The 25,929-nt window shown below is 36.1% G+C and overlaps 1 protein-coding gene across 1 annotated transcript; it reads right to left on the reverse strand.

Annotated features, from left to right (window-relative positions):
* Window positions 1-312: 312 nt before the first annotated feature.
* LOC126821920 (uncharacterized) lies at window positions 313-25,726 on the reverse strand. The gene is made up of 22 exons (XM_050550552.2): window positions 25,466-25,726; window positions 24,129-24,163; window positions 23,459-23,647; window positions 22,749-22,859; window positions 22,419-22,497; window positions 21,875-22,058; window positions 20,343-20,418; window positions 19,582-19,746; window positions 18,382-18,449; window positions 17,443-17,531; window positions 16,871-16,974; window positions 15,077-15,171; window positions 14,206-14,303; window positions 13,626-13,741; window positions 12,791-12,941; window positions 12,106-12,263; window positions 10,408-10,639; window positions 9,862-9,929; window positions 6,886-8,511; window positions 5,689-5,879; window positions 4,954-5,063; window positions 313-3,420 (listed from the first exon to the last, which is right to left on the reverse strand). The coding sequence occupies exons 1-22, from the start codon at window positions 25,644-25,646 to the stop codon at window positions 2,699-2,701; spliced, it is 4,848 nt and encodes a 1,615-aa protein (XP_050406509.1). The 5' UTR covers window positions 25,647-25,726; the 3' UTR covers window positions 313-2,698.
* Between the last annotated feature and the right edge of the window lie 203 nt (window positions 25,727-25,929).

The following is a 25,929-nucleotide window of genomic DNA, read 5'->3' on the forward strand; positions in this document are numbered from 1 at the left end:
TACACCAATGATGGGAGTAGATTTATGACACTACATGGATGTCACACTTCCAAAGGCAACAAAGTCCACCAGTGCTGATGGAATCACAAGGCTCTAAAACAAAGTCTACTAGTTCAGTTATGATGAAATCACAAGGTTGTAATGGAACAAAGTCCACTAGGGCAGTCATGATGGAATCAAGGGGTTGCCTTGGAACAAAGTCTACATTCATGATGGAATCACTGTATTGTAATGAAACAAAGTCTATCACTGGATGGAAATATCCTGGCTTTAGGGAGATGGAATCTAACTAAACAAACCCTTGAACAAAAATTTATCATTAACAGTTTTATTTACAACCAAACATTATCATTATACTTTGTATAAGTCTGTTCGTATCAAAACCAAATGTACATACATTGTATTAGGCCATAGAAAAAAAAATATCCTGGTTCTCGAACTGATCCTTCCAAGAATTCTGTAAGTGGGAGGTTTTTGTTTATTTGAAATAATCACAACTGGGCTAAATGATTTCTCATATACATCACATTTCAAGGCAATACATTTATCTTGAGTGCTGTTTAAAGGAATGGATGATTATCCAGTATCATTTATGATTTCCAATAACATTTATCAGACTTAAAGACTAGATAATTGAGCCTATGGGGGAAAATATATAAATGAGATTATCAATCAATCTGTTTTTATTTTTTCAAATAAATACGAGTCATACAGCTTTTTATAAGCGACACAGGAGTATCTGAGAAACATAAAAAAATTTTTTACATGGCCTTATTGAAGATTTTCTGTCTTTTTTTACTTCTATAAACAGCAACAATAATAATAACAACAAAATAAATCTGAATATTGAAATTTGGAATAAGTTTGTAAAATATTCCTTGAACTCCTGGGTCTAGGGCCCAACAAACTTTCCTTTCATTTATCACATGACACAATTATATGGAAAACAAGTTCCTTAAAACAATCAAGAAATTTAGGTGAGATTTAAAGATTACATAATGGCCATTAAAAGTTTTTATTTTTTAAATTTAAAGTCTCTGATCGTCATTCCAAGGACCATATCCTGTTTATATCATCTACAGAGGATTTCAGAATGTTGACAAATTTTTAATTCATATTTTTGTGAATACTGAATGGAATTTAACCGTTTTGGACATATCGTCGACGAATCTGTAATATTTAAGTATTGAGAATTATGCGTTTGAAATTTGCGTTCTGTTGTTATCTCTGTAGCCATCAAATATTAACATTTATTTATGATTTAATATTCAATATACATCAGGACATGGAAGGCCATTTACATAAACGTTGTTATTTGATGGACATAGAGATAACAACAGAGCGCAAATTCTCAATACTTAAATATTTCAGATTCATCGGTTCGCCAGAAAAGCGACGATATATTCCAATTAGAGATTCAACTTTATCACTCAATAACACATTCTACAGTAGATATCGCTTGTGTGATAACTTTCATATTCTACTGAGCCATATCTCCTAGGAGATATCACTTTCAATCTATACCAAAGAATTATATTTATTTATTTGTGCGTGTAAGAAAGGTTTGGGTGATAAATTTTAACTTCTACTCGTAGGAGATTCTCTATTACACAATGTAGTTCGCAAGAGATTTCTAGTTCACTTAAATGATGACCATCGACTTTAAATGTGAATAGAGTAATGAACAGAATACAAACAGCAAAAATAACATCTTGCATAAATTATACAGATGACCATAAGGATTTATCGGTTTTAATACTCTTTGAATCAATATGCTTTCTGGTTAGCCTTTTTTTTCTGAAAGCTTATATCTGCCATTGATTCTGAAATTTTTGGCACCGAGATATTCCCATATTAAAATGTGACAATTAAGATTTCTTAATGTGATAACTACGGATGCAATTCAACACTTGCATCCAACACGACTAAAACTTATTGCAACTATATTTAGCAACAGCTTGTAGCTTGGATCATTACATGAGCTCTTTTTAGTCAAACTGTCAGCAACACACAATTCCGAATTCGGTTATATCGGCCATTTGTGCATGAGTATTCCGTCATGCTGGATAATCCAACATATCTTAACAATGTCAAAAGTGACAAGATTCCACTATCAACCTAAATAAAGCACTGATTTATAAAATTTATGACTAACAAAAAAGAACAATATAGGGAGAGTATTTACCAAAACCGTTTCTTGTTTTTGGGTGGGATGGGTGGCGGAAAATTATCGACACAAATAGTAATATCAATCATTGTTATTGTACAAGAAAAATATTTGCTAATATCATTTTGTCCAACATAATCATATGTACACAGGGAAAGTCATCTGAGTAGTTCATCTAAACGTATAGTCACTACAATTTTACAAATATCACATGATGAAATACTTTTGTGTGATAGATGAGTTGGCAAAATTATTTTATACAGTGTGACTTCAATCTTCCATAGCAAGACCTATGAAGCACTATTTCTCTTTATGTTCGTCTGTATGGCTTGTATAAGAATGATCACGCGTCACTGACATATCATCCTTATTTGTCTTCAAAGTTGGTCTGTATGGTTTGTATAAGAATGACCATGCTTCACTGACATTAGCATCCTTATTTCTCCTGTATGATTCGTATATATACCAAATCAAGGGAATGTACAGCCCTGTAAAAATGATCACGCTTCATTGACCTTATCAATTGTTTCACTATGATGATTCTTCAGCATCTAAATCTACAATATCGTCAACATCTATGATTTTATCTACATCCATGGCATCATCTTGCCCATCATCTACATCAATGACGTTATCTACAGCATCAACATCCGTGACATTGTCTACTTCAACAACATTATCTATAGCATCAACATCTACAGCTTTATCCATAGCATTTACAACATTATTCACAATATCGTCTACATCAATAACATTATCCGTTTCTGTGACATCGCCTGTCTGCTCTACATCAGCTGCCATACCACTATAATCACAAGCTTCTTTACCGGGTGTGAATGCAGAACGTAAACCTTTTACTAGTTCTTGTGTAGCATTAGTGACGATCTTGTATACGGCTTTTCGATATCGAGTTTCTGACGATGTTTTTTTAGGTCCTGGAGTGTGGTAATCTTTTTTCTCACAGTGTCGTGTGGAAATAACCGTTTCCTCTGTGTATGATTTCTTCTCCGTGTGGCGAGAAGACTGTCGTCGATTTGACATATCGCCTATTTTAGTTTTCGATCCTCTAGGTCGACCCTTCTTGCGTGGTTGGTGGTCACCTTCCTGGTCTAACGTCACACTGTCATTCACTGAGCTATCAGCCACAGACGTATCTAAGACAGAATTATCTCCCTTTGATGTGCTTAGAATACAGTTGTCTCCTCCTGAAGTAATCGTTTCTGCTCCACCATCAGTTTCCGTGGGAACATCTCCTAAAATGAAATAAAAATGAAATGGATTTTAACGTCCTACTGTTCTGCTTCGACTCGGCTAATGAAGAGTCAGGGACGCTATGATCTACTCTTATATCGAATTCAAATTGCCAAGGGATCTTTTACATACATGGCAATGTGTACATGGGACCTTGGTTTTTCGTACCATTCGAACGACTAGACAGCTGTCTTTCTCAGGTCCTCCATACTACAGCACTGACAACGGGAAACCACGCCAGAAAATAGCAATGAATTTTCTCAGCCAACACCAGGATCAAATGCGCGACCTCCAGGGCGACCTTCGGTTGCACGGATTTTGGTACTATAGTCGAACTATCTGCATGCGAATGACATTTAGTTCAACCAGTGGTCGTGTCCAGCCGTACCATGCGATAAAGCACGGTCAGGATAGTTCAAAGATGGCTGACAAAACTGACACTTGAAAAGATTTTCTGAAAAATATCATAAAATTGTGGATTGCCGTTGAGTTATTTACACCTTGGTCGGTATTATAGGGTCCATGTTAACACCTGAAAGTTAGTGAATGGGCATTGGAGTATAGATGTTAGGTTTGAATTTTTTTTTTTTAGTCTTTTTTTTATGAATTTGACAGATTAGGATCTTCTTATTCGAATATATATAGGCCCACGACAAAAAACTACATGTGAAATGATCTAGTTGGTTGGGTGGCATTAATCCAATGAAAAATATTCTGATATTGACTAATCCTATTTGTAACCTATTTTAAGCTTGCTTTCACATTGCAGTATGGAAAATTAACCAGTTTTTAAAAATACATGAGTAAATAGGAGAAAATATAGCAGGCGGAACAACTGACATGGTCGCCACCATATTGAATAGTCAATGGCTAGGGCCATTTGCGTTCGGGTGCTGGTTCAAACTGTAGTCTCGACCATAGTCTACATCCGAAGGTCGCCCAGGCTAGCGAGCCAGCGGCTTACTCATTACTTGTTTAGCCACCATGGCTCCCTCCTAAAATGAAATAAAAATGATCTTACATATGTGTGTGCATCCTCTAGTGGCTAGCGTGATATATTTCACTAAACCACATCGAAATGGAATGTGGTTTTATATCCTACTGTTTTGCCCTGACTCGCTAATGAAGACGGGCATACACCATAGAGTGTGCTATAAGAGAAATTTTGCCCGAACAGGGGCACTACGGCCTACTCTTACATTGAATTCCACTGACAAGGGGGAACTACGCCAGAAAATCCAGATAAACTTTCTCAGCAACAAGTAGCCTTGGTGATTCAGAGAGTATGTCTCCCTAACTACACAGGTTTTCTCCTTATGGGACTAACATTTTATTCCAATTTAGCTGTGGAAGGAAATTGGAGCACCAAGAGAAAAAACACAACGTTGGACAGGCGACCATACTCCTTGGGGAATCTAAACCACCCCTCTTGAATCAATGACAGACTAACACGCACACATTAAACCATTTGGCCACCCAACCACCCTTGTAAAATTTTGAATTGAAAGTCCTGTACAAAAAACACTGACGTTTACCTTGTAATTTTCGTTTTTTTGATTCACGAGCTAGAGCCAGGATGCTTTCTTTTTCTTTTTTATTTTTAGCCACATACTTATAATACTTGGATGATCTTGAACAGGGAAACCTGAATAAGAAAACAAAAAACAACTTTTATAAAACAGATTATTACCCCTAATTATGCTGAGTAAATGAATCCATTAGTACCTATAATTTTAGACCCTAGACCTAAGTCTCAACCCAAATAAAGCTATTATCATTATTAAGCATTGACAATACTGGATCCCTGAACGAATTTTAAGACAAAGGTGATCTTTTTAACACCCCCACTAGGACAATTAAACCTTTAAAGTTGTCATTTAATAACAGAAAAGGAAAAAATAAGATAGTCTATTAAAAACATTTAAAAAACATAATTACAAACTTAATAACGTTTTCTTTATGTTATCACTAGCGGATAACCCAGTACTACGCGGGTTGTACCCGTGACTCTGAAACCGGAAGAGGTAGGCCAACGACACCTAGCCTATGTTACTCCCCAGACCGAACTACCCCTATACACCAAATTTCAGCTTCGGGACAGCCCTAATGCAGCCGCCAACCCTGAACAGGCAGACAGACAGACAGACAACAGTCGCAAATAGATTGACTCATTTCTTTTGATAATACTAAACTTTATGCTAACATTAATTAATTTTTTTTAATAAACTTGATAAGGGAGGGTGGCAATCTGCTCCCATTTTAAAACGGACCTGTTTTTACGCCTTTTCCTTTTCTCTTTAGGACTTGGCACCGTCTTATCCGCCTTCTCCTTCTCCTCTTCCTCATTTTGAATATATAAAGATGATAATAACGCTGGCCAGATAAATATTGATTGGAACCTGGCTTTCAACATTTTATAATCGTGAGATTGTCGGATTTTATCCAGTACACTTTCCTCCTCCTGCAAAAATAGAATCAAAATATAAATGGGGTTTAATGTCCTACTATTCTGCATCTGACAGACAGAGAGAGAAATGGGGCTTGCGCGTAGGGGTCTTTAGTAGTGGGAGTAAACCGGAGGACCTGGAGAACATCCACGAGGTTGGACAGGCGACCCTACTCCTTGTCCCGCACAACTGGGGAATCGAAACCCCACCAATTGACTCAATGACAGACTTTATGATACAGTGCGCACGTGCTAACCATTCGGCCATCCAACCCCCCTATATTCTGCACCTACTGGGCTAATAAAGACAGGCATATGCCACTGTACACTCATTGAAATGTTTATGTAGTTTGTTGTCCGCTGGTTTGTCTTGTCATTTTTGTTTTGCAGTAGTGCGGTCTTCCTTTCTTTTACTACTATGAGGGGACTTTTGTCCGAACAGCGGCACTACAGCCTACATGTACTCTTATTTTAAATTGTCATGGGTTCTTTTTAGTGCACACCAATGTGTTCATGGGACACTTCATTGTCAGGCTCTCCGTCCTGCACCACTGACAATGGGAATTTACGCTGGAAAATACATGAGAACTTTCTTGGGCAACCAACACCGGTATCGAACCTGAGACCTCCAGGTTAGTGAGCCAGCGTCTTACTCAGTGAGCCACTGCTACTCCCACTACTAATAAAACATGACTTGTCACACAAGTCACCTGTCACCGACAATATCACGCATTTTATCCATCACTGATTCATATTTTCTCTGTTATTTAGTGTAAATTTCACCTCCTAATTAAACGCGCATGTTCAACCATTCGGCCACCCAACCCCGCTGAAAAAAAGAGCCCTGATTTTACACCAAGTGTATTTTTGTACACATAAAAACTATACACTGTATATATAGCTGTTACTTGTGTTTTAATTCTAATTTGATGGCATTTAAATTCCATTAAGTCAGGAATGGCATATATGAGTGAAACACAAGCCCTAATTTTAAGCCCAGTGTAAATAAATATAAACTTACTGTTTCCTCGGTTTGAGTTTGTTGAGATTGAGATGTATATCTGTTATCACTATTCATTTCGTTAGCTACACCACTACCACCACGAATATTCTGTGACGTGACAGACGACGTTTCACTCTGATTATTCTCACAATCTCCATCAGAAACTGAAGTAGATGCCATGGCCGCCTCGCTGGTGTTCCTTTTAACAATATTTCCACTTTGATTTGAACTTGATTGTTTGTTAAACAATTGTTCAGCAAGTTTTTTTGAGACAAGATTATTGACTAGCGCTGGAACGCGTGCCACTTTATCGATAGTTCCTGATTCTGTCTTGACAATCGTTTCAGGATATTTACGCGGAAGCACCACTGATAGTTCTGTGGTACTTGTAGGTTCATCATTGTCCAGGATATTCATGCCAAGAGAAGATTCACTGTTATTTTCATGTACATCTGCTCTAGAAACTGTAGAAACCAGATAATTATTTGCATCTTTACCATCATCTTGATTAGAAGAAGTGGCCGTGTCAGAGTTTGACGATTTTTGAACATTCTTGGGAAAGACATAGACATACTGACAGCTTGCATTCTGCGTACTTCCTCCCATTTCTGACAACGTAAACAACTTATTCCTTTTTGCACGATCTATTAATTTACGTAAGTGAATATACGCGCCTCCCGCTTGCTTCATCATGTCTTTCCTCGAGACTAGGAGTTTTTTAAAAGCTTTTAAACTAGAATGATTGGGCGGCAGAAATGGCATTTCATCCACAGGGCCATTTTTTACTTCAACAGGTCTTTTGGATTTAAGAATTGTTTGAGATGGTGATTCTGATGATGGTGATTGTGTTGGATTCAGATGCTGTGACAATACTGGTTGTTGTGATGATGCTGGTTGTTGTGATGATGTTGGTTGTTGTGATGATACTGGTGTTTGTGACGATGCTGGTTGTTGAGATGATGTTGGTGGTTGTGACGATACTGGTTGTTGTGATGATACTGGTGTTTGTGATGATACTGGCTGTTGAGATGATGTTGGTGTTTGTGACGATACTGGCTGTTGTGCACAGGCTTGTTGTGACAATGCTGGTTGTTGTGATAATGTTGGTGGTAGTGACAATGTTGGCTGTTTGGATGATGTTGGCTGTTGGTGGGCAGAAGTCGTTTGATTTGACGATGTTGACTGTTCTGCATTTTTCTGCTGTGAATTGGACGAACAGTCGTCATTTTGTATATGTTGTGCAGTCGTTGGATTCTCAATTCGCGTTCCTGGTGTTACATCTCTCAGTGGCACTGATGATATAATCTCACTTGTACTTGGTTGCCCTGGCGATGTAGAAACTTCCGGGTCATTTTGTACACCTGTTGCAGATTGTTCATTGCTATTTTGTTCATCAGGCTTTCTTCTCTTTCGTGCTCGTTTGGGCGGCGGATTAACATGTTTCACAATCAAACGCCGTTTGTTTTTAGTCGGTGCGTTTGTTTCGATTGATTGTGCTTGTACAGGCACACCTGTATAACTTTTATCTTTTAAGACAACTTCTCTGAAAATGGCTGCCTCGGTTTTTTGGCTCACTGACATATTTTCCTTATTTGGACGTTTATCAATATTTTCCAAAATGGCTTCACCATCTAACTCCAAGGCCTATAATATAAAAAAAAGTATTTGGAATTTACAGTTTATTAATTATCTATTCCTCAGAAAATAGACGTAAAATTGTTTAAACTGAGAGAAAGATCAGATGCTCAAACAAATTGTCAATATGCTATAACCCATTCTTACGGCAAGTTGATATGAATTAAAATCTACCAGCTACGTTACAATTACATCTGAATTAAATATCGCATTCACACATAATTGTCATTCTGGCCTAGATGTCTACTGTTACAAATGAATGAAATCGAAATATATGGTTTGTCAGCTCCAACCGGGCTATAGTGTGCCAAACATAATATGGTGTTTTATACGAGTAACTTGACGTACTGCGATCATCAGAATAATAATGGCGGATCATAACAAGCAGCTATTCTTTATCAATGTCAATATTTTAATAAAGAGAGAGCACAAACTAGGTCCTTTTGGGACTAACATATAGTAGTGGTCTTTAGCTGTGGGAGGAAACTGGAGGACAGGGAGAAAACCCCTGAGGTTGAACAGGCCAATATTCCAAGAGAACTGACATTTTAGGGACTGTGCACTAAAAATGAGAGAAACAGGGGCATGATATCTCTTTGTATGACATTTATATTATGTGGTACGATGAGAGTCACTAGTCTACAATTCCTATTTGCTTCTTTGTATTCAGTTTTGTTTGTTTTTGTGACGGGTGGAACATGTGCCCTAAATGTATTCAATATATCTCGATTCTATTGAATCCCTAAACGTTTCTTGAATGATTTAGAGCATTCAGTTTTAGACTACTTTTTTTAAAACATTTCACCGATTTGGTTACTTGTATAGTTGAATTTTACTACAATATGCTTACATTCGTATTTCTTGTAGCATATAGCAGATAATGACTCATACTGGCCTAACACAATGGTTTCTTTGGGCTGTATTCCTGATTGTTTTCAAATTTGAGTGAAGTCTGTGTCACTACAGGCCCGGAACTGTACAGCGCAGTGGACGCTTACGACTAGCCCCCCTGATCCATTCACTTATTTTGAATTGTTTGTTTATTTGTGGTTTCTGAGTATGTAAATTATGTGTGGTGCAGTTCCCTGCACTTACTATTTGAGTGAGAAGTAGTATCAATTGTTCTAGAATAATCAGCATGCCCTGCTTCATGTATGACATCAGTCTCACTACTTGGATTCAGTGTTCTGCCCGTTTTCTGTTTGCGCTTCCAATTCACGCGATAAATTTGGTCAAATGCAAATATAATGGGACCCTTTCCATGCAGCCAGTAAAAATGTGCGCAGAAACGCTGTAAAACGTGTACATGGAAAACAGGCTAAAGGTAGTTGCCATACTTATAATAAAATCAGTTCTTACCGATGAGAATAATGAAAGAATAGAAACAGATAATTTTCTCTGCTCAACTTCCGATATTTCTTCAAGTGCTAAAATATATATACATACTAATTAATTTTCCACCAGTTAGTTTTTCACAATAATTAGATAGTATGTGGTGGTATTTTGTAGTATTTAGTTTGTATTTGGTGGTTTTGGGTAAATTGTCCCGCCACCGGGAAAACCTTAGGAACTGTTTCAACTAACACAGGGAGCCACCCCAAGACCTCCAGGCTAGCAAGACACCACCTTACCCACTGAGTGGTCGTTGCTCCCCAGTGGGAACTACATTTATAGCTCTTCTCTATTGGTACTTATTCATTTTAATTTAATTTTAAAATCCTTTAAAAATGTTACCAAAGAATTTTGCCAGTAGTGAGTCGAGCAACCCCAAGACCTTCTGGCTAGCAAGCCAGTGCCTTACCCACTGAGCGCTCGTTACTCCCCAGTGGGAACTACATTTATAGCTCTTCTCAATTGGTACTTATTCATTTTAATCTAATTTCTAAAATCCTTCAAAAATCTTACCGAAGTATTTTGTAGGCCTGCCAGTAGTGAGTCGAGGTTTTATAGACGAGCCTAAAATTGTTCTACGTAGATCGAGAATAGTCCTGTGTCTTTCCTTGTTTGTCGTGACACGTTTTCGGTGAAGTTCTTTGGCAGCTTCTTTAGCTTCTTTGATTAATTTCTGTACTGATGAGCTGTAAAGACTTTCATTTCGCTCCTCTAAACGACGTAATATTTCTTTCTTTCTATTCTCCTGAAAGACAGGTTAAAAAAAGTGAGAACGTTAATAAAGGCCAAAAGTCAGACTAACATATCGAAAAATTTCTCTCTTTCTATTCCCCTCAAAAAGATTTTGGGTACAAAAAGGAAGGATATTATCATGATAAAGTGATCGTAACTGAATAGAATAGGGTTTTTAAAGAAAATCTGGTGAACACGATACTCTGGTCATTTAGAGACTTTCACATATGGTAATAATTCTCTTTAAATATTCTCCTCAAAAATATTTTGGATGAAAAAAAGCAAGAATATTATCATGACACAGTGATTTTAATTGAATGAAATGATGACACCGTGATTTTAACTGAATGGAATGATGACACCGTGATTTTAACTGAATGGAATGATGACACAGTGATTTTAACGGAATGGAATGATCGAGGCATTTGTCATTTAATGATGACAAAGTGATTTTAACTGAATGGAATGATGACACAGTAATTTTAACTGAATGGAATGATGACACAGTGATTTTAACTGAATGGAATGATGACACAGTAATTTTAACTGAATGGAATGATGACACAGTGATTTTAACTGAATGGAATGGGTTCTTGTGAACACAATACTTTGATCATTTAGAGACCAGTATAAGGTATTATTTTCTCTTTCTATTCTCCTTAAAGAAATTTTGGGTCAATTATCAATGACCAATATTGTTTCAATGTAAATGAATTAGGCTCCAAGCTTTGTCAAGACAACATTTTGGTCCATTTGCGACCAGCATATAACAATATTTGTCTCCTTCTATATTCTCTTGATTAAAACAAGCCAACAGTGAGGCTAATGTTACCGCTGAAATCCCAAAATAAATAGATGACACATACTAATGAATTGTCAATTGCACATTTATCTTTTTTGAAAAGTATCAAACTGAGTATCTATACTTAGTCTAAGCAGAAAATTTTAACGATCAAACTCGGTCAAGATTTTAGCAGAAAATGTTAATCATTGAACTCAATCAAGACATTCACCTAATGGACATCTCAACCAATTTTAAACATTCTATCTCAATTAAAAGCAGAGTTGTTGTGTTCCAAAGTCTTGACCAATCAAATTAGCCTTAGCAGAAAATTCTCATCATCGAACATAGTCTAGATATTGATTATAATGATTAATTTTTTAACAGTGGTCAGGAAATTGAAATTTTGGTCATTTTAAATGATTTTTACGAATTTCCAAACAATGATTTGATACTGAATTATTTGAATGAATGTTAACGAAATTAATGCTAAATACCCTGGGTTAAATGAAACCTGGGTTACGGTGTAGTAAAACCCCCACATAACACCTGCTTTATTGTGTGTATGTCATATTTATCCCTCAGCCCTTATCGCTACTCACAAGATCCTCTACATCTTGGGAGACATATCAGCAGCTCCTGAAGATCACATGACCTATAGGTTAGCAGGTGACATAAGTTTACCTGACATTACTTACCATTTCATTGGGTGGAAGTTGTATCACATGATCTTCTAATAATGAATCAATATGACGAGACACAGCTAAACTCTCTCGATGACGATCGAGAACTTTCTTGTGGGTACCTTTTAACGGAACTTTTATCAAGGGAGGTAACGGCACTACAAACTCAGACTCTTCAAAAAACAAATCAACAGTTTGAGTATTTATAAAACAAATAAGAGCATGATGTCATTGCAACCATATTGGAATTATGATATCAGGGGATCAAACTCAAAGGTAACTTATCTATATTCCAATCTCCTCAGAAATGCAATCAAATGGGAGTCCAAACGACTGGCTTAATGAAGACAGGTATATGGCAAACAGTGTGCTCTGAGGGCATTTTTTCCCGGACAGCTGTGCTACGGCCTACTCTTATTTCGATTCCAACTGTCAAGGGTTCTTCTACGCCATTATGTACACAGGACCTTTTTTTTTCGTATCATCCCAATGACTAGACACTGTCCTTGCCAGGCCCTCTGACAAGGGTAAACCACACTGGCAACCATCTCGGTGAAACTCCTGGTTAAAGAGCTAGCGCCTTACTCACTGAGCCAGTGAAGCTCTCGATTCTCCTCAGTCCACATGAGGTAACAAATCTATATTCAAATCACCTGAGTCAACCAAATAAAACTAAGGACCATGTTGGGTCTCCACTTACCTCCATTTTCTTGAATATCTTCTGCTTGTTGTTGATAGTGTTCTGGTCTTAAACCATAATCTTTATAATATGTATCCCAGTTAACTGATGGTTTCTCATTCTTCTTCTTCTTATATAACGGTAGACCTTGCATAGCTCTCTGTACGTCTGTCTATAATTATATATTTTGATTAGACCTAATCTCACTAAACACTGCCAGATTCACAGCAAATTTCTGTTCCAAATTATGACTGGTTAAAATTCCGGTCAACAACCAATACATTACAGGGTAACAAATCAATCAGGATTTACCAGAGTGCTATTATGTTAATATAAAAGTATATAATGACAATCATGGATTTTATGGATAAATATTATTGAATACATAACAAAGGTACACAGGGAGTAATTGGTACAAACAGACAAGTTTACAGAATTTATACTGGAGGCTTATAACAGAGACTTGAGTCAAAGAATTTTCGTTCCAATAGCTCAGTTTTTTAAAACCAATTGGCTGTTTTTGAACTAGTTAGCTGAGTATTAAAGTGACTTACTAACTGTTTTTTTTTATCCAATTAGCTGGGTAATAAATTGACTTACTATTCTTTTTTTAAATCAATTAGCTGAGTATTAAACTGACTAACTGGCTGTTTTTAAACTAATTAGCTGAGTGCTTTTTTAAAAAAATTAATCCAATTAGCTGAGTAATACATTGACTTACTGACTGCTTTTTTAAAACCAAATAGCTGAGTATTAAATTGACTTACTGGTTGTTTTTAAACTAATTAGCTGAGTATTAAATTGACTTACTGGCTGTTTTAAACCATTTAGCTGAGTATTAATAAAATTGACTTACTGGCTGTTTTTTAAACCAATTAGCTGAGTATCTCCACTGCATCAAACGTTTGTATCTAGTTGATACCATCTGATCTGTTCTTCCCTCTAAACATGCAGCAACCTTCGCCCAATTACCTGAAGAAAAGATACCGATATTTACTTTTGGATCAGGAATCAAGTATGCAATCTTGGGATTGTGATATATAAAATATTGAAGTCCGTTTGTTGATGCGCAACTGTCCATGGAACATACTCAAATTGGCAGACCATCAATTTGAACAACTTGAGGAGTTGTATTTTGGGACCATTTCCTGTCCCCAAAATGTGTACGCCAATGTGTACACAGGACCTCGGTTTTTCATTAAATCTGAATGACTAGACAGCTGTCCTTGTCAGGCCCTCCGTCCTGCACCACTGACAAGGAAAAACCACGCCAGAAAATCCAGATGAAGTTTCTCTGCCAACACTGGGAGTGAACCGCGACCTCCAGGCTAGCGCGCTAGCGTCTTGTTCACTTAGCCACCATGTCCCAACAATAGAGATGACAATGTGACCAGCGATTAGACATGGGGTTAAATCTAAATCATATAAAGACTTACCAATACCAATTTGTTTAACTAAAGTTAATAATTGTTTATCCTCTTGATAGGTAAAACCACAACCAACTTTTAAAGATGGGTCCAGATAATTACAATATCTAAGAAATAGAGAGAAATTTGGTTTTAAGTCCACTTGAAACAAACTAGGACACTTTGGGACTAACATATGGTACAATTTTAATTCAATAATTCGCTTGTGTGTAGGGGTCTTTAGCAGTGGGAGGAAACCAGAGGACCTGGAGAAAACCCACAAGGTTGGACAGAATATCCTACTCCTTGTCACCTACAAGCCTGGAATATAAAACACACCACAAGACTCAATGTGTAAAGTTTAAAGATACATTATGTAAGATTTAGATAAAGAGCTGACCATTCTTGCTATAATAGCTCAAAAATAGATAATGTAAAATGAAAATATTGAAAATTTCATTCAAATTACTTCATTCTGAGCCAAATTATCACTATTTGTAGTGTTGACAAGGTGTGTGCATAGTTGTAACCAGGGCACTGGTATATTCAAGCCTTGGCCTCACTTTCCCATTTTTAAATTAAATTTTTAAATGGCGAACCGTTCTAATCTGGTTAAAATCTCGAGTATCCGATGCCATCTAGAGTTGATCATGGTCTTGTTTTGTTAATAAATGTCTAATTAATAGTTTATCTATCATTTCAGGCCTAAAGAAATACCTGCAATAAGCAGATTTAGCTCATGCATAATGTATGTTTAAAATCTCTCAACATAAAATCTTTATTTCAATCATTTTCTCTGATTCATCCAACTTTAATTTTGTCCAATCCCTACTGTATAACCATTTCTATAGGGCCTATTTCTAACTACTGCATATCAACACTAATATTAACACTATATTACCTTTCTCTACATTGTGCTGGATGTCGGTGTGGAATATATCTAGACACTTTTATCCAGTCTTTTGATCCTATCAGTTTAACAGCTAACATCAATCTCTAAAAATATTACATAATACATGTACCCAAAATCTTATGAAAAGTAAATGTGGCTTACAATCTGGCCTAGTTAGTGATATGAAACGGAGATTTAGTGACCTATTGTTCTAAATCAACTGGGCTAATGAAGCTGTGTACTTATCATGCAGTGTGCTATGGGGCAAATTTTTCCTGGACAGCGACGCGACAGCCTACTCTTATATCGAATTCCAACTGCCAAGGAATCTTTTACCTGCACGCCAATGCAGGCCACGAAATTTCAAATTTTGGCGTAACCAGAAAAATGGTTGCGGGTTTATGCTCTGCGTAACCATTTTCTTTGGTTAAGTCAGATGACCATTGCGTAACCAATTGGTTACATAAAATGGTTGCGCTGTTTTCATGTTTTATCCAGATTTAAATGGTGCTATTATTCATTTCCACTTGCAGTGAATGTATTTTTTAAAGAAAAAACTTGACTAATTTATATTCTTTTATATTTAATATTATATTTTGAGGTTAAGTGTTTATGACTTAAATCCCACTGTGTCTCCATTTAAAAAATAAAACGTTAGAAAAAAAATGTTCAACTTCACTAAATCCCTATACATTTTAATAATGAGGGGAATCGGTTCTAAAAAGTACTAATGGATTTTCGTTTTTGTATCATATCTGACCTTCAAACACCAGGAATGATAGCTACCACATTGTTTTTGGTCACTGAAGACTACATGCGTACTTCATATTACACTTGTCACTTGCAATCATTCATCCAAGCACGTAGCATGAGATAGCCTCACTCATAGGTAGCGAATGATTGATTTATAAACCTCGGCACTCTATACACAAAGTCTCAAAAGGAAACAGAATAGTTTGATGTCATGAAATAATATTAAAATAGACAGGGTAGTAAAATCGTTTACATTATCGCTCGAGCAATGCCGGTGAGGGGGTCAAAGTTGACGACATACATACGGGTCATTGGTACTACAGCATGGCTATAGTGAAAATTGAAAGGAACACGTGTAGTATATTCTTTGGAAATATAGCCGACATGTTAAAAAGTCAAACTCATTTCTCATTTTGTGTTTGAAAATCCAAAGGTACGCTTTCAAATATTTATGGCATAACTAATCATTTAAAGAATTAGGGGTGAGGGGCATTTTTAAATCAACCTGCTTGCAACTGGTCAATAGCCTACGTGGTGTCAAAATACGTAATCTGTCCAAGTACCGGTAAGATGGAGAAATGAAATGCCAAGAATGAATGAATGGAGTTTGTGCTATAATAAAAATAATTTAGACCTGTGTCACAAGTCATCCTGTATAAAAATTGATCAAATGTGAATAAATCTGTTAATGAAATTTGTTAACGTAACCGATATTTCAATTTGCGTAACTAGGAAATCGGTCGCGTGTTTTTGAGGTGGCAAGACCGCATGTAACCGATTGGTACCGTTAGCGTGAAATTTCGTGGCCTGCAATGTGTTCACAGGTCCACGGGTTTTTCATCCCATCCATACGACTAGACAGCTGACCTTCTCATTCCCTAGGTCCTCCACCATTGACAAGGGAAAACCACGCAGGAACATCCCGATGAACTTTCTTGGCCAACACCGAAAGCGAACCTGCAACCTCCAGTCTAGAGAGCCAGCGTCTTACTCACTTAGCCACTGTGGCTCCCCAGAATTACAATGAAGTATTAGAATAAATGTACATACCACATCTTCTTCAGCCTTCCATTTTAATCTACTTATATCTGGATCTATCTGATACCAACGTTTACGACACTGTTCCGCACTTCTTGCTTCCATCATATATGATACTATAATTACAAATATACATTATCATACTATAAAATTACAATAAATAAATACATATCTTATGTCGCAAATCAAAGGTGGTTTAACCCAGATATTCTCTATGAAGAGAGAGAGAAATGGGGTTTAATGTCCACTCAAAACAAACTAGGTCATTTCGGGACTAATATATGGCTCATTTTTATTTCAATAATTCGCTTGCACGTTGGGGCCTTTAGCAGTGGGAGGAAACAGGAGGACCTGGAGAACACCCACAAGGTTGGACAGACGACCCTACTCCTTGTCACGTACAACCCCATTGTCGAAACCATGTCAGTTGACTCAATGACAGACCTTATACGCTCTAACATTTGGGCCATCCAACCCCCCTTATTCACTATGGACTACCTGACCTTATCAGTATGTTCCCTACACATCTGAGTAATTTTTTGTTATACATGTACTTTTATAAAAAATCTCTGTAGATAATTTACCTTTCTTCCATTTTATTCTCTCTGATGGGATATTACAAACAAATTTAACACATTCTCCCAATTTCTCATCTTCATCTTCTGTCCAAGGTCTGTAATTATTCAAATAATATCAAATGTGAAATCCTATTGTAACTTGTAAAGTTTGAGTGAAGGAGGTGTACTTGTATAATAATCAAATAATGGGACAATCAAAACTTCTTTAACCAAGTTAAACCAATAACAATAACTCTCTAACTAGGCAAGTGGGTTACAAGTGGCTCCTTGCTTTCATTAACCCATTTAACCCTAGACCCAATTAAAAGATTAGCCACCGCCAAACGACAGGTACGAACTGATTCACATTCGTCAAAAATGGGTTAAAAAGTACTTCATCCTGTAGTTAATAAAGAAGTGAAATGAATCGAGAGCTAATGAAAATGGGAATACATCATACAGTGTGCTATGAGAGAAATTCTGCTGCGGCAGTGTAGCTATTGCCTACTATCATTTCAATCACTCCAACTGTCATCGGGATCTTTAAGAGTTAATACAGTCAGTGAGACATAACATCTAAATATCTAAGATGATTAACTGAAAAGTCGAGATATTTTCATGAGTGACTCACAAGCTATGGTGGCTCAGTGTGTGGGATGCTGGCTTGCTAACATGGAGGTCCTGTGTTTGATTAAGTGGATTTTTCAGCGTGATCCCCCTCCCTTTTCAGTAGTGCAGGGCAGAGGGCCTGGTGAGGGACAATGTATAGCCGGGATGGGATGAAAAAACGAGTTCCTGTGTACACATGGGCGTGCATGTAAATGAACCCTTGATAGTTGGAATTCGATATAAGAGTATACCAGAGTGGGCTGTCTGGGCAAAATTTCCCTCATAGAAAACTGTATGGCGTAAGCCTATCTTCATTAGCCCAGTAGGACCTTGAAACCCATTTCATAAGTGACTTACTTTTGACGTAATCCAAAATTAAGATTAGCTTGGTAAAACTGCATGGCTTGAAAAGGTGTACGATTTGTCTGAAAAAAATTTTTATAAAGAATTTGAAATTTTACATTTAATTTTTGTTCAATGATTCGTATTTGTCCTTTTTAACTTTTTGTCACTGGTCGCTAGTGACCAATTCTATTGTACAGTGTTCTAATCATAGAATGTGGCCCAGTAACACGGTGTCATATAGAAGGTTTGAAGTCTCTGATAGTCTTTTGAGAAATTTTTAATCTCATACAAACTACAATATTGAGAAAGTTGAATCTCTAAGAAGAATATCCATCCAAAATCTTATCCTTAATTCATCCAAAATTTTGGATTTTCACACAGTCAATTTTTTGTATTAGACGATCTTACCCAAATTCATCCTCTACAATTTGGGAATATTACAAAGTTTATTTCTGTATTCCAATTCATACTTACAAATGTATTAAACAACCTTATTCTTAATTTATTCTACCTCACAATTCCTCTACAATTGGGATTTTCATATAGTTAACTTTTGTATTCTATTTTTTTTTTTTTTTTTTATTATAAACAATATTTTTATTCAGGTTGTCTTAATGGGATTGGGAAAAAGGCTTAGCCCATGTAAATCCCCTATCCCTAATTCTAATTCTTTCTTATGCCAAATTCATCTACAAATTAGGATATTTATATAGTCGACTTTTATATTTTAATTCTTTCTTAGACCAAAATCATCTACAAAGTAGGATATTTCTATATTCAACTTTTGTACTCTTTCCTACCCCAAATTATGATATTTAAACTGCTAATTTTTGTATATCAATTCCTTCCTACAAATTCTGTAAAGTATTTAGATGATCTTCCTACAAATTTTGTAAAGTATTTAGATGATCTTCCTACAAATTCTGTAAAGTATTTAGATGATCTTCCTACAAATTCTGTAAAGTATTTAGATGATCTTCCTACAAATTTTGTAAAGTATTTAGATGATCTTCCTACAAATTCTGTAAAGTATTTAGATGATCTTCCTACAAATTCTGTAAAGTATTTAGATGATCTTCCTACAAATTTTGTAAAGTATTTAGATGATCTTCCTACAAATTCTGTAAAGTATTTAGATGATCTTCCTACAAATTTTGTAAAGTATTTAGATGATCTTCCTACAAATTTTGTAATTTATTTAGACAATCTTACCCCTAATTCCTCTACAATCTGGTCCCAATGTCCTGTTTTATATTTCTCAACAAGTTGTAAAAGATTTTCTGTTTCTTCTTCTGTCCAATCTTGTTTATTTATCTCTGGGTTGACGACAACTCGCCAAATCTTCTGTAGCTCATACCATTCTCTCTTACCATCAAACTTTTAATACAAATACACTATTGCTATTCTCACTTAGCATCAAACTTTTAATACAAATACAATATATATTCTCTCTTACCATCAAACTTTTAATATAAATACAATATCTTTCACCTAAAATTCAATGATTTGCCTAGGAAAGGACTGGTCTATTTCTGGTACAAATGGCACATTGCACCTCCTGATCAAGATAAATGGGGTTTAACGTCCTACTGTTCTGAACTGAGTTTAACATCTACTCGACACAAACTAGGTCATTTCGGGACTAACATATAGTTTAATTTTTATTTCAATAATTTGCTTGTGCTTAGGGGTCTTTAGCCGTGGCAGCAAACCAGAGGACCCAAAGAAAATCCACGAGGTTGGACAAGCGACGTACTCCTTGTCACGTTCAAGCGGGAAATCGAAACCATACCACTTTTCTCAATGTCAGACCTTGCGATTTCACGAACACGCATTAAACTAGATTACCCAACCATATTTGATGTTGTACAGATAATATTTAGCACATGGAGCGTAAACGGTAAATTCCATATAAATTTAGTTACCATGCAACATAGATGTAAACAGATGTAAACACAGTAAAATTAACATACCTCTATTTTAGCAATTCTCATCCAGTCAACTTTCTCCTCATCAACATTTTTCAATAAATACTCTTCAGTTGTTGTCCTAAAAAACACAATATTATTTTATGTTGACCATAGTGTTGTTTGGAAAAGAAGGGAAGGGATGGGAAATGGGGTTTAACATCCACTCAACACAAACTAAGTCATTTCAGGACTAACATATGGTTCAATTCTATTTCAATAATTCGCTTGCACGTAGGGGTCTTTAGCAGTGGGAGGAAACCGGAGGACCCGGAGAAAACGTACAACCGGGGAATCGAAACCACGTCAGTTGCCTCATGACAGACCTTATGATACAACACGCAAACGCTAACCATTCGACCATCCAATCCCCCATTTGGAATAGAAACAGAGATTAGAAAGGTTTTTATACCAAACTTGTTTTATTTTTAAAGAACATTTTATAAATTTACTATTCCTTCTCACATCTAGAAAATTCATTGAATGAAACAAAGATCACATGTCTTCAACACCAAATAAAATAAAAAGTTTTATAAGTAGCTAAGTCTCTAACTCAATATTATCCAAAGTCTTCCACATTGAAAACACCAATTATTTGTCAATTTAAATCAACATGGATGTAGTGATCTTACTGGGAAAAGATCGGCTTCTGATATCCAATATTTAAGACAAAATAAACATTTTACCATTGGTATACGAATTGTGTAACATATTGCCTTTCAACACCATTTGTAACAAAAGAACTCAAAGAACAAGGCTAGACATATTCCATAAGTCATGTCAAAAGGTGACGCCATATTCTTATCTGGAGAGCCTGCACAATAAATACTATCGGTGTAGACTGGAATAACCAGACGCTAGAGATTGCCATTCGATTGAGACTTCTGGTGTATTTCGCCGAACATAAATGATTAGAAATTACAGTATAAACGGAAAGGATTGAATGTAAATCAGTTTATATACATTCATATTACATTAATAAATGCGTTGCGACCCATTTGTGTCAATTTCTAGGTCCCAAATAGTAACAATTTAGCTCCTTTAAGTGCAGTGAGATCGCACTACACAATGGAGATCAATCTGTTTCACACTATGTAAAAGATGACTGACATTTTAGTTCACATGCTTTATACATGTAGGTCTATGTGTGACGTCACATCATTCGCCTTGATAGCACATGTGTTGTTTACATCGGACATAATTAACACAAACTGATCTGAGCAGAATTAGTCCTTTTACTAATTTTATGCCCTTGTGCACTATTTTATATACCCATTTACACTAAATAGGAAATATTCTTTATCCAGGTATACTTACAACATATTTATTGCTTTTCTTAATGTTTTAAAAAATGCTTTCAAAATTCAATTTGCGGAAGAAAAAAGGTTAATATTGAGAGCTAATTAACTCACACCGACATCATCCCTGTCAGTGATAGTAGCGACCAAGCGAATATTTACTGCTGATCATTTTGATATGAGATATGTTCAGGTAAGCTAAAAAAAAACCTGTTTAAGCATTGTTAAAAATCTACTCACTTTTTGAGAGAAATTTCTTGATCAAGTTCTTCAATTTTTTTTTCTAGAGCTTCCTTTTCTACACCAAATGCTTTCAGTTTTTTATTTTCTAAAATTTCTCTCCTATTCATAAGGGGTTGGAGTAATTTCTGGAGTGAATCTTTACTAACAGCTGATATTAACTGACGCTGTGCTTTAGCTGGCCCTGTCAATAAAAATAAAACATACAGATTTCAAATGAAATTAAATGTGGTTTAATGTCTTAAAGAGAGAGAGAGAGTTTAACCTCTGCTGACACAAACTGGGTCATTTCGGGATTAACATATAGTTCAATTATATTTCAATAATTCCCGTTCACGTAGGGGTCTTTAGCAGTGGGGCGAAACCAGAGGACCCGGAGAAAACCTACTCCTTGTCACGTCCAAGCAGAGAATTGAAACCACGCCACTTCACTCGGTGAAAGATCTTATAGTTTCACATGTACGCGTTTTCAATTCGGCTAACATAAATCTGGTTTATTGCTTTATTACTATTTTATTAAAACAAAATAAAAAAATGTACTTACAGCCTAACATTATCTTAGCTTCCTGTTTTTTCTCATTCAATAATCCTTTTAACTTGACATCTTCATTTGGTGGCGGAGGCTTAAATTAAATACGGAATATCTGTCAGTAAACTTTACAAGTAAGAAATATCTTTCAGTATATTCAGAAATCTAAATTTTGTGTTCATAAAACTATAAATCAGACAATTATTGTAAACTGATATCTGGCAGTAAAAGTTCTTGAATATCTTATTTAATGGAAAATATAAACTATTTGTATTGAAAACACACTCATAGACAGCCATTTTGTTATCTGGTTGACATGGGATTTAATTGATTTCAAATCATTACCAATCCTGTAGAATTTCTGAAGTATGGAAGATTGAGATATCTATGTTCTTTAGAAGTCGAAGGTTTGAATTCTGTTTTAACTCCTCCTTCTAATTCAGCTTCTAACATACGCTGAAAAACAGTTCAGAGATAATAACGTATAATAATTTAATGAAGCCCTTGACTGGAGAAAAACTGATAAAAACTAAACAGTGAGGTAGGTGGAAGAATTCTGTGTAACAACTGCTTTCCCGAGGATCTAAGATGTTAGGCGATCAGTAAGTAATCTTGAACGAATAAGTAAAGGATCCCCTAACCCAAGAGCCTGAGTTGATAAGACAGGATTTAATGATAAAGCTTTGGTTTTACCAGGTATCCGTACTGACTGGGCTAATGAAGACAGGCATAGGCCATACAGGGAGCTATGAAGGAAATTTTGCCCGCACAGCAGCACTTCGGCCTATTCTTACTTTAAATTCCAACTGTCAAGGGTTCTATTATGTGCACGCCAACTTGGTTTTTGGAATGACTAGACACTATTCTCTATGTCCTGCACCACTAATAAGGGGAAACCACGTCATAAAATCCTCGTAAATTTTCTCTGCCAACACTGGAAGCGAACTCAAGGCCTCCTGGTTAGCGAGCAAGCATCTTACTCACTTAGCCACTGTGGCTCCATTGTAAGTGATGATGATGATCGTGAAGATAATATTGATAATAATACTACTGACCTGTTTTTCTCTATTTTCGTTTATAGCAACTTGAATACTTTGTATATGTTCTGAGATGATTTCCTGGTAAGCTCTGTTTAAAGCCAGACAAGTCTCTACATTTATAGGAAGTTCCGCCATAACATTATCTTCTCCATCTTCATCAATTGATCCCAGCCGACTTCTAGAATCCTCATCCAAACCCAATGACTACAAACAAATAATAACCATTCTGAAACATTAATGTGTCTAACCAGGTATAATGTCTCGGTCATAACTGCTGGACATGTCCTACTTGGATTGGCAAATGTCTGATATGGAATATACCCAAGAGGACATTAAGATATGTGAATCATATTTAAAATTCCAAAATATATTGAGTGTACTGAGGGTATATAACTATTACACTAATACCTCATATCGCAATCAACTAAAAGCACATAAAAGATGAAATTAAAAAAATGTCTACAAATGTGCAAAATCTTAAGTCACTGAACATGATTGTGTATTTTTCCGAGCAAAATGTAATTTATTTTTCACGGTTTAATGAACGCTAAAATGTTTGTTTATTTAATATTTAATTAAGAAAACAAATCAAAATACCAACACAAGATGATCATATAATTAACTCATTTTAAATATGTTTGATTCCATGTGCAAGAAATTAGAATAAAATAATGTTTAATGTTACCCCTTCATAGTAAGTCAAACCAGAGGCTGAAGATGCTGAAAAATAAAAGGTTTTTATTTCAATGCTACAACTTCATAGATAATGCATTGGTTTCCAGCAAATGCCTGAACAATCAACAAGATCAATACAAGAAGGCTCAGGCACCAATATCCCAAGATGCATGTATGCAAAAATTAAATCAAATAAGTTTACATGGAAATACAGAATCTTGAATCTTAGAAAGAAACATGTGCCCATAGTATCATTAAGATAGGTACATGTAGAACAGTTTATGAGATATGCTCCGGAAACAAAAGCGAGGCGGGCAAAGTCCATTTCAATATTCTTCCTGTAGACCTAACTGTGTTTTACAAGGATATTGCTAGGATATTTGATAAATTTTTGAGCCTGTAAATAAACAACACATTCCCTTTTTCTGAATGATTTCAAAAACGCTTTTACATATCAATCCTTGTTGTGAAGCAAAAGTGATAGTTTTTGCTCAGTGAATACTGTTGTGATTCACGAAGCATCTGCACGATAGAACTACATGTACATGTATATACACATGTAGTAGGCTATATTTCATTCCTAATCTCAAGACAATAGAGGGTTGAGAGAGGAGTTATTTTAATTATCTAGGGAATACTCGATTGAACGTTCAGGGAATTGAATTCTCTCAATCTAAAAAATTGTGAGAATCATGAGAAAAGGGGGACTTCGGGCTACAACACATGCGCCAACTGCATAAGACAATATCTCAAGCAACCATGACTGCTGAAACATATTTGTTGTGTTTAATTGCATCATGATTCTACTCATACCACCTCAGTTGTCAGAACTGACAAAAGTGTGACAGGACTGAATTCTGAGTCACTTGGTTACAATTCTGTCAATTTGGGTGGTTGCGGACTGACATGCTTCTCCATCTCGTTCGTATAAGAAATGAAATGAAATGGGGTTTAACGTCCTACTGTTCTGCTCCTAACCTGGGGTAATGAAGACGGGCATACGCCATACAGTGTGCTATGAGGGAAATTTTGCCCGGGCAGCGGCGCTACGGCCTACTCTTATATTGAATTCCAACTGCCAAGGGATCTTTTACGTGCACGCCAATGTGTACACGGGACCTCGGTTTTTCGTCCCATCCGAACGACTAGACAGCTGTCCTTGTCAGGCCCTCCATCCTGTATCACTGACAAGAGGAAACCACGTCAGAAAATCAGGATGAACTTTCTCGGCCAATCGTTCGTATAAGTCAGTAGAATGTGGGTGATATCTTGTTAAAACATCCCAATACGTGAATAGTATATAGGGGTGTCTGAGATATAAAACATTAGTTTGGACTCTAATTTTACCATCAACATTGGTGCTTTCTTTATCCTTGTTACTGTTTGTGTGACTGAGGCCCAAATCAATGTACAACTGACTATCCGATTCGTCGCTGTCATAATTTTCATCTTCACCATAGTCGTCATCACCCAAAACATCCTTAATTTTTTCAATTTCATCTTTCAGAACAGATGCTTCGTCCGCCATTCCGAATGATTCCTGCAATTATCAGATATTTGGAATCTAATTATTGCCGGATTTCGCGCTAACAACGATTTTCGGCTTGTTCTTCCATTACAATTTTGGACTATCTTATTTTAAGGCTTAAAGGGTTGATAGGCTGGTGTCAATATTTGCTGCTTCCTCCATATTTGTATTGATATCACTTTTTTATTCATTAAACAATAAATGTGTATTTTATTGAAGTTTTATGAATCTTTTCTGATTTGAATTAATTGAACTAAAGCTACCAATTATATCTATTTAGTAA

Source organism: Patella vulgata, chromosome 1, assembly GCF_932274485.2.
Source record: "Patella vulgata chromosome 1, xgPatVulg1.2, whole genome shotgun sequence".
In the NCBI taxonomy this organism is placed as follows: Eukaryota; Metazoa; Mollusca; class Gastropoda; family Patellidae; genus Patella; species Patella vulgata.

Bases quoted from the DNA above. Each gene is read 5' to 3' on its own strand.
- LOC126821920 (XM_050550552.2), bottom strand. From the start codon at position 25,646: ATGGCGGACGAAGCATCTGTTCTGAAAGATGAAATTGAAAAAATTAAG. The intron at 24,164-25,465 runs GTAAAATTAGAG...TTTATTTTTCAG, and splicing joins AGAAAGCACCAATGTTGATG to CATCTTCAGCCTCTGGTTTG. The intron at 22,498-22,748 runs GTAATGATTTGA...ATTTAATTTAAG, and splicing joins TCAGAAATTCTACAGGATTG to CCTCCGCCACCAAATGAAGA.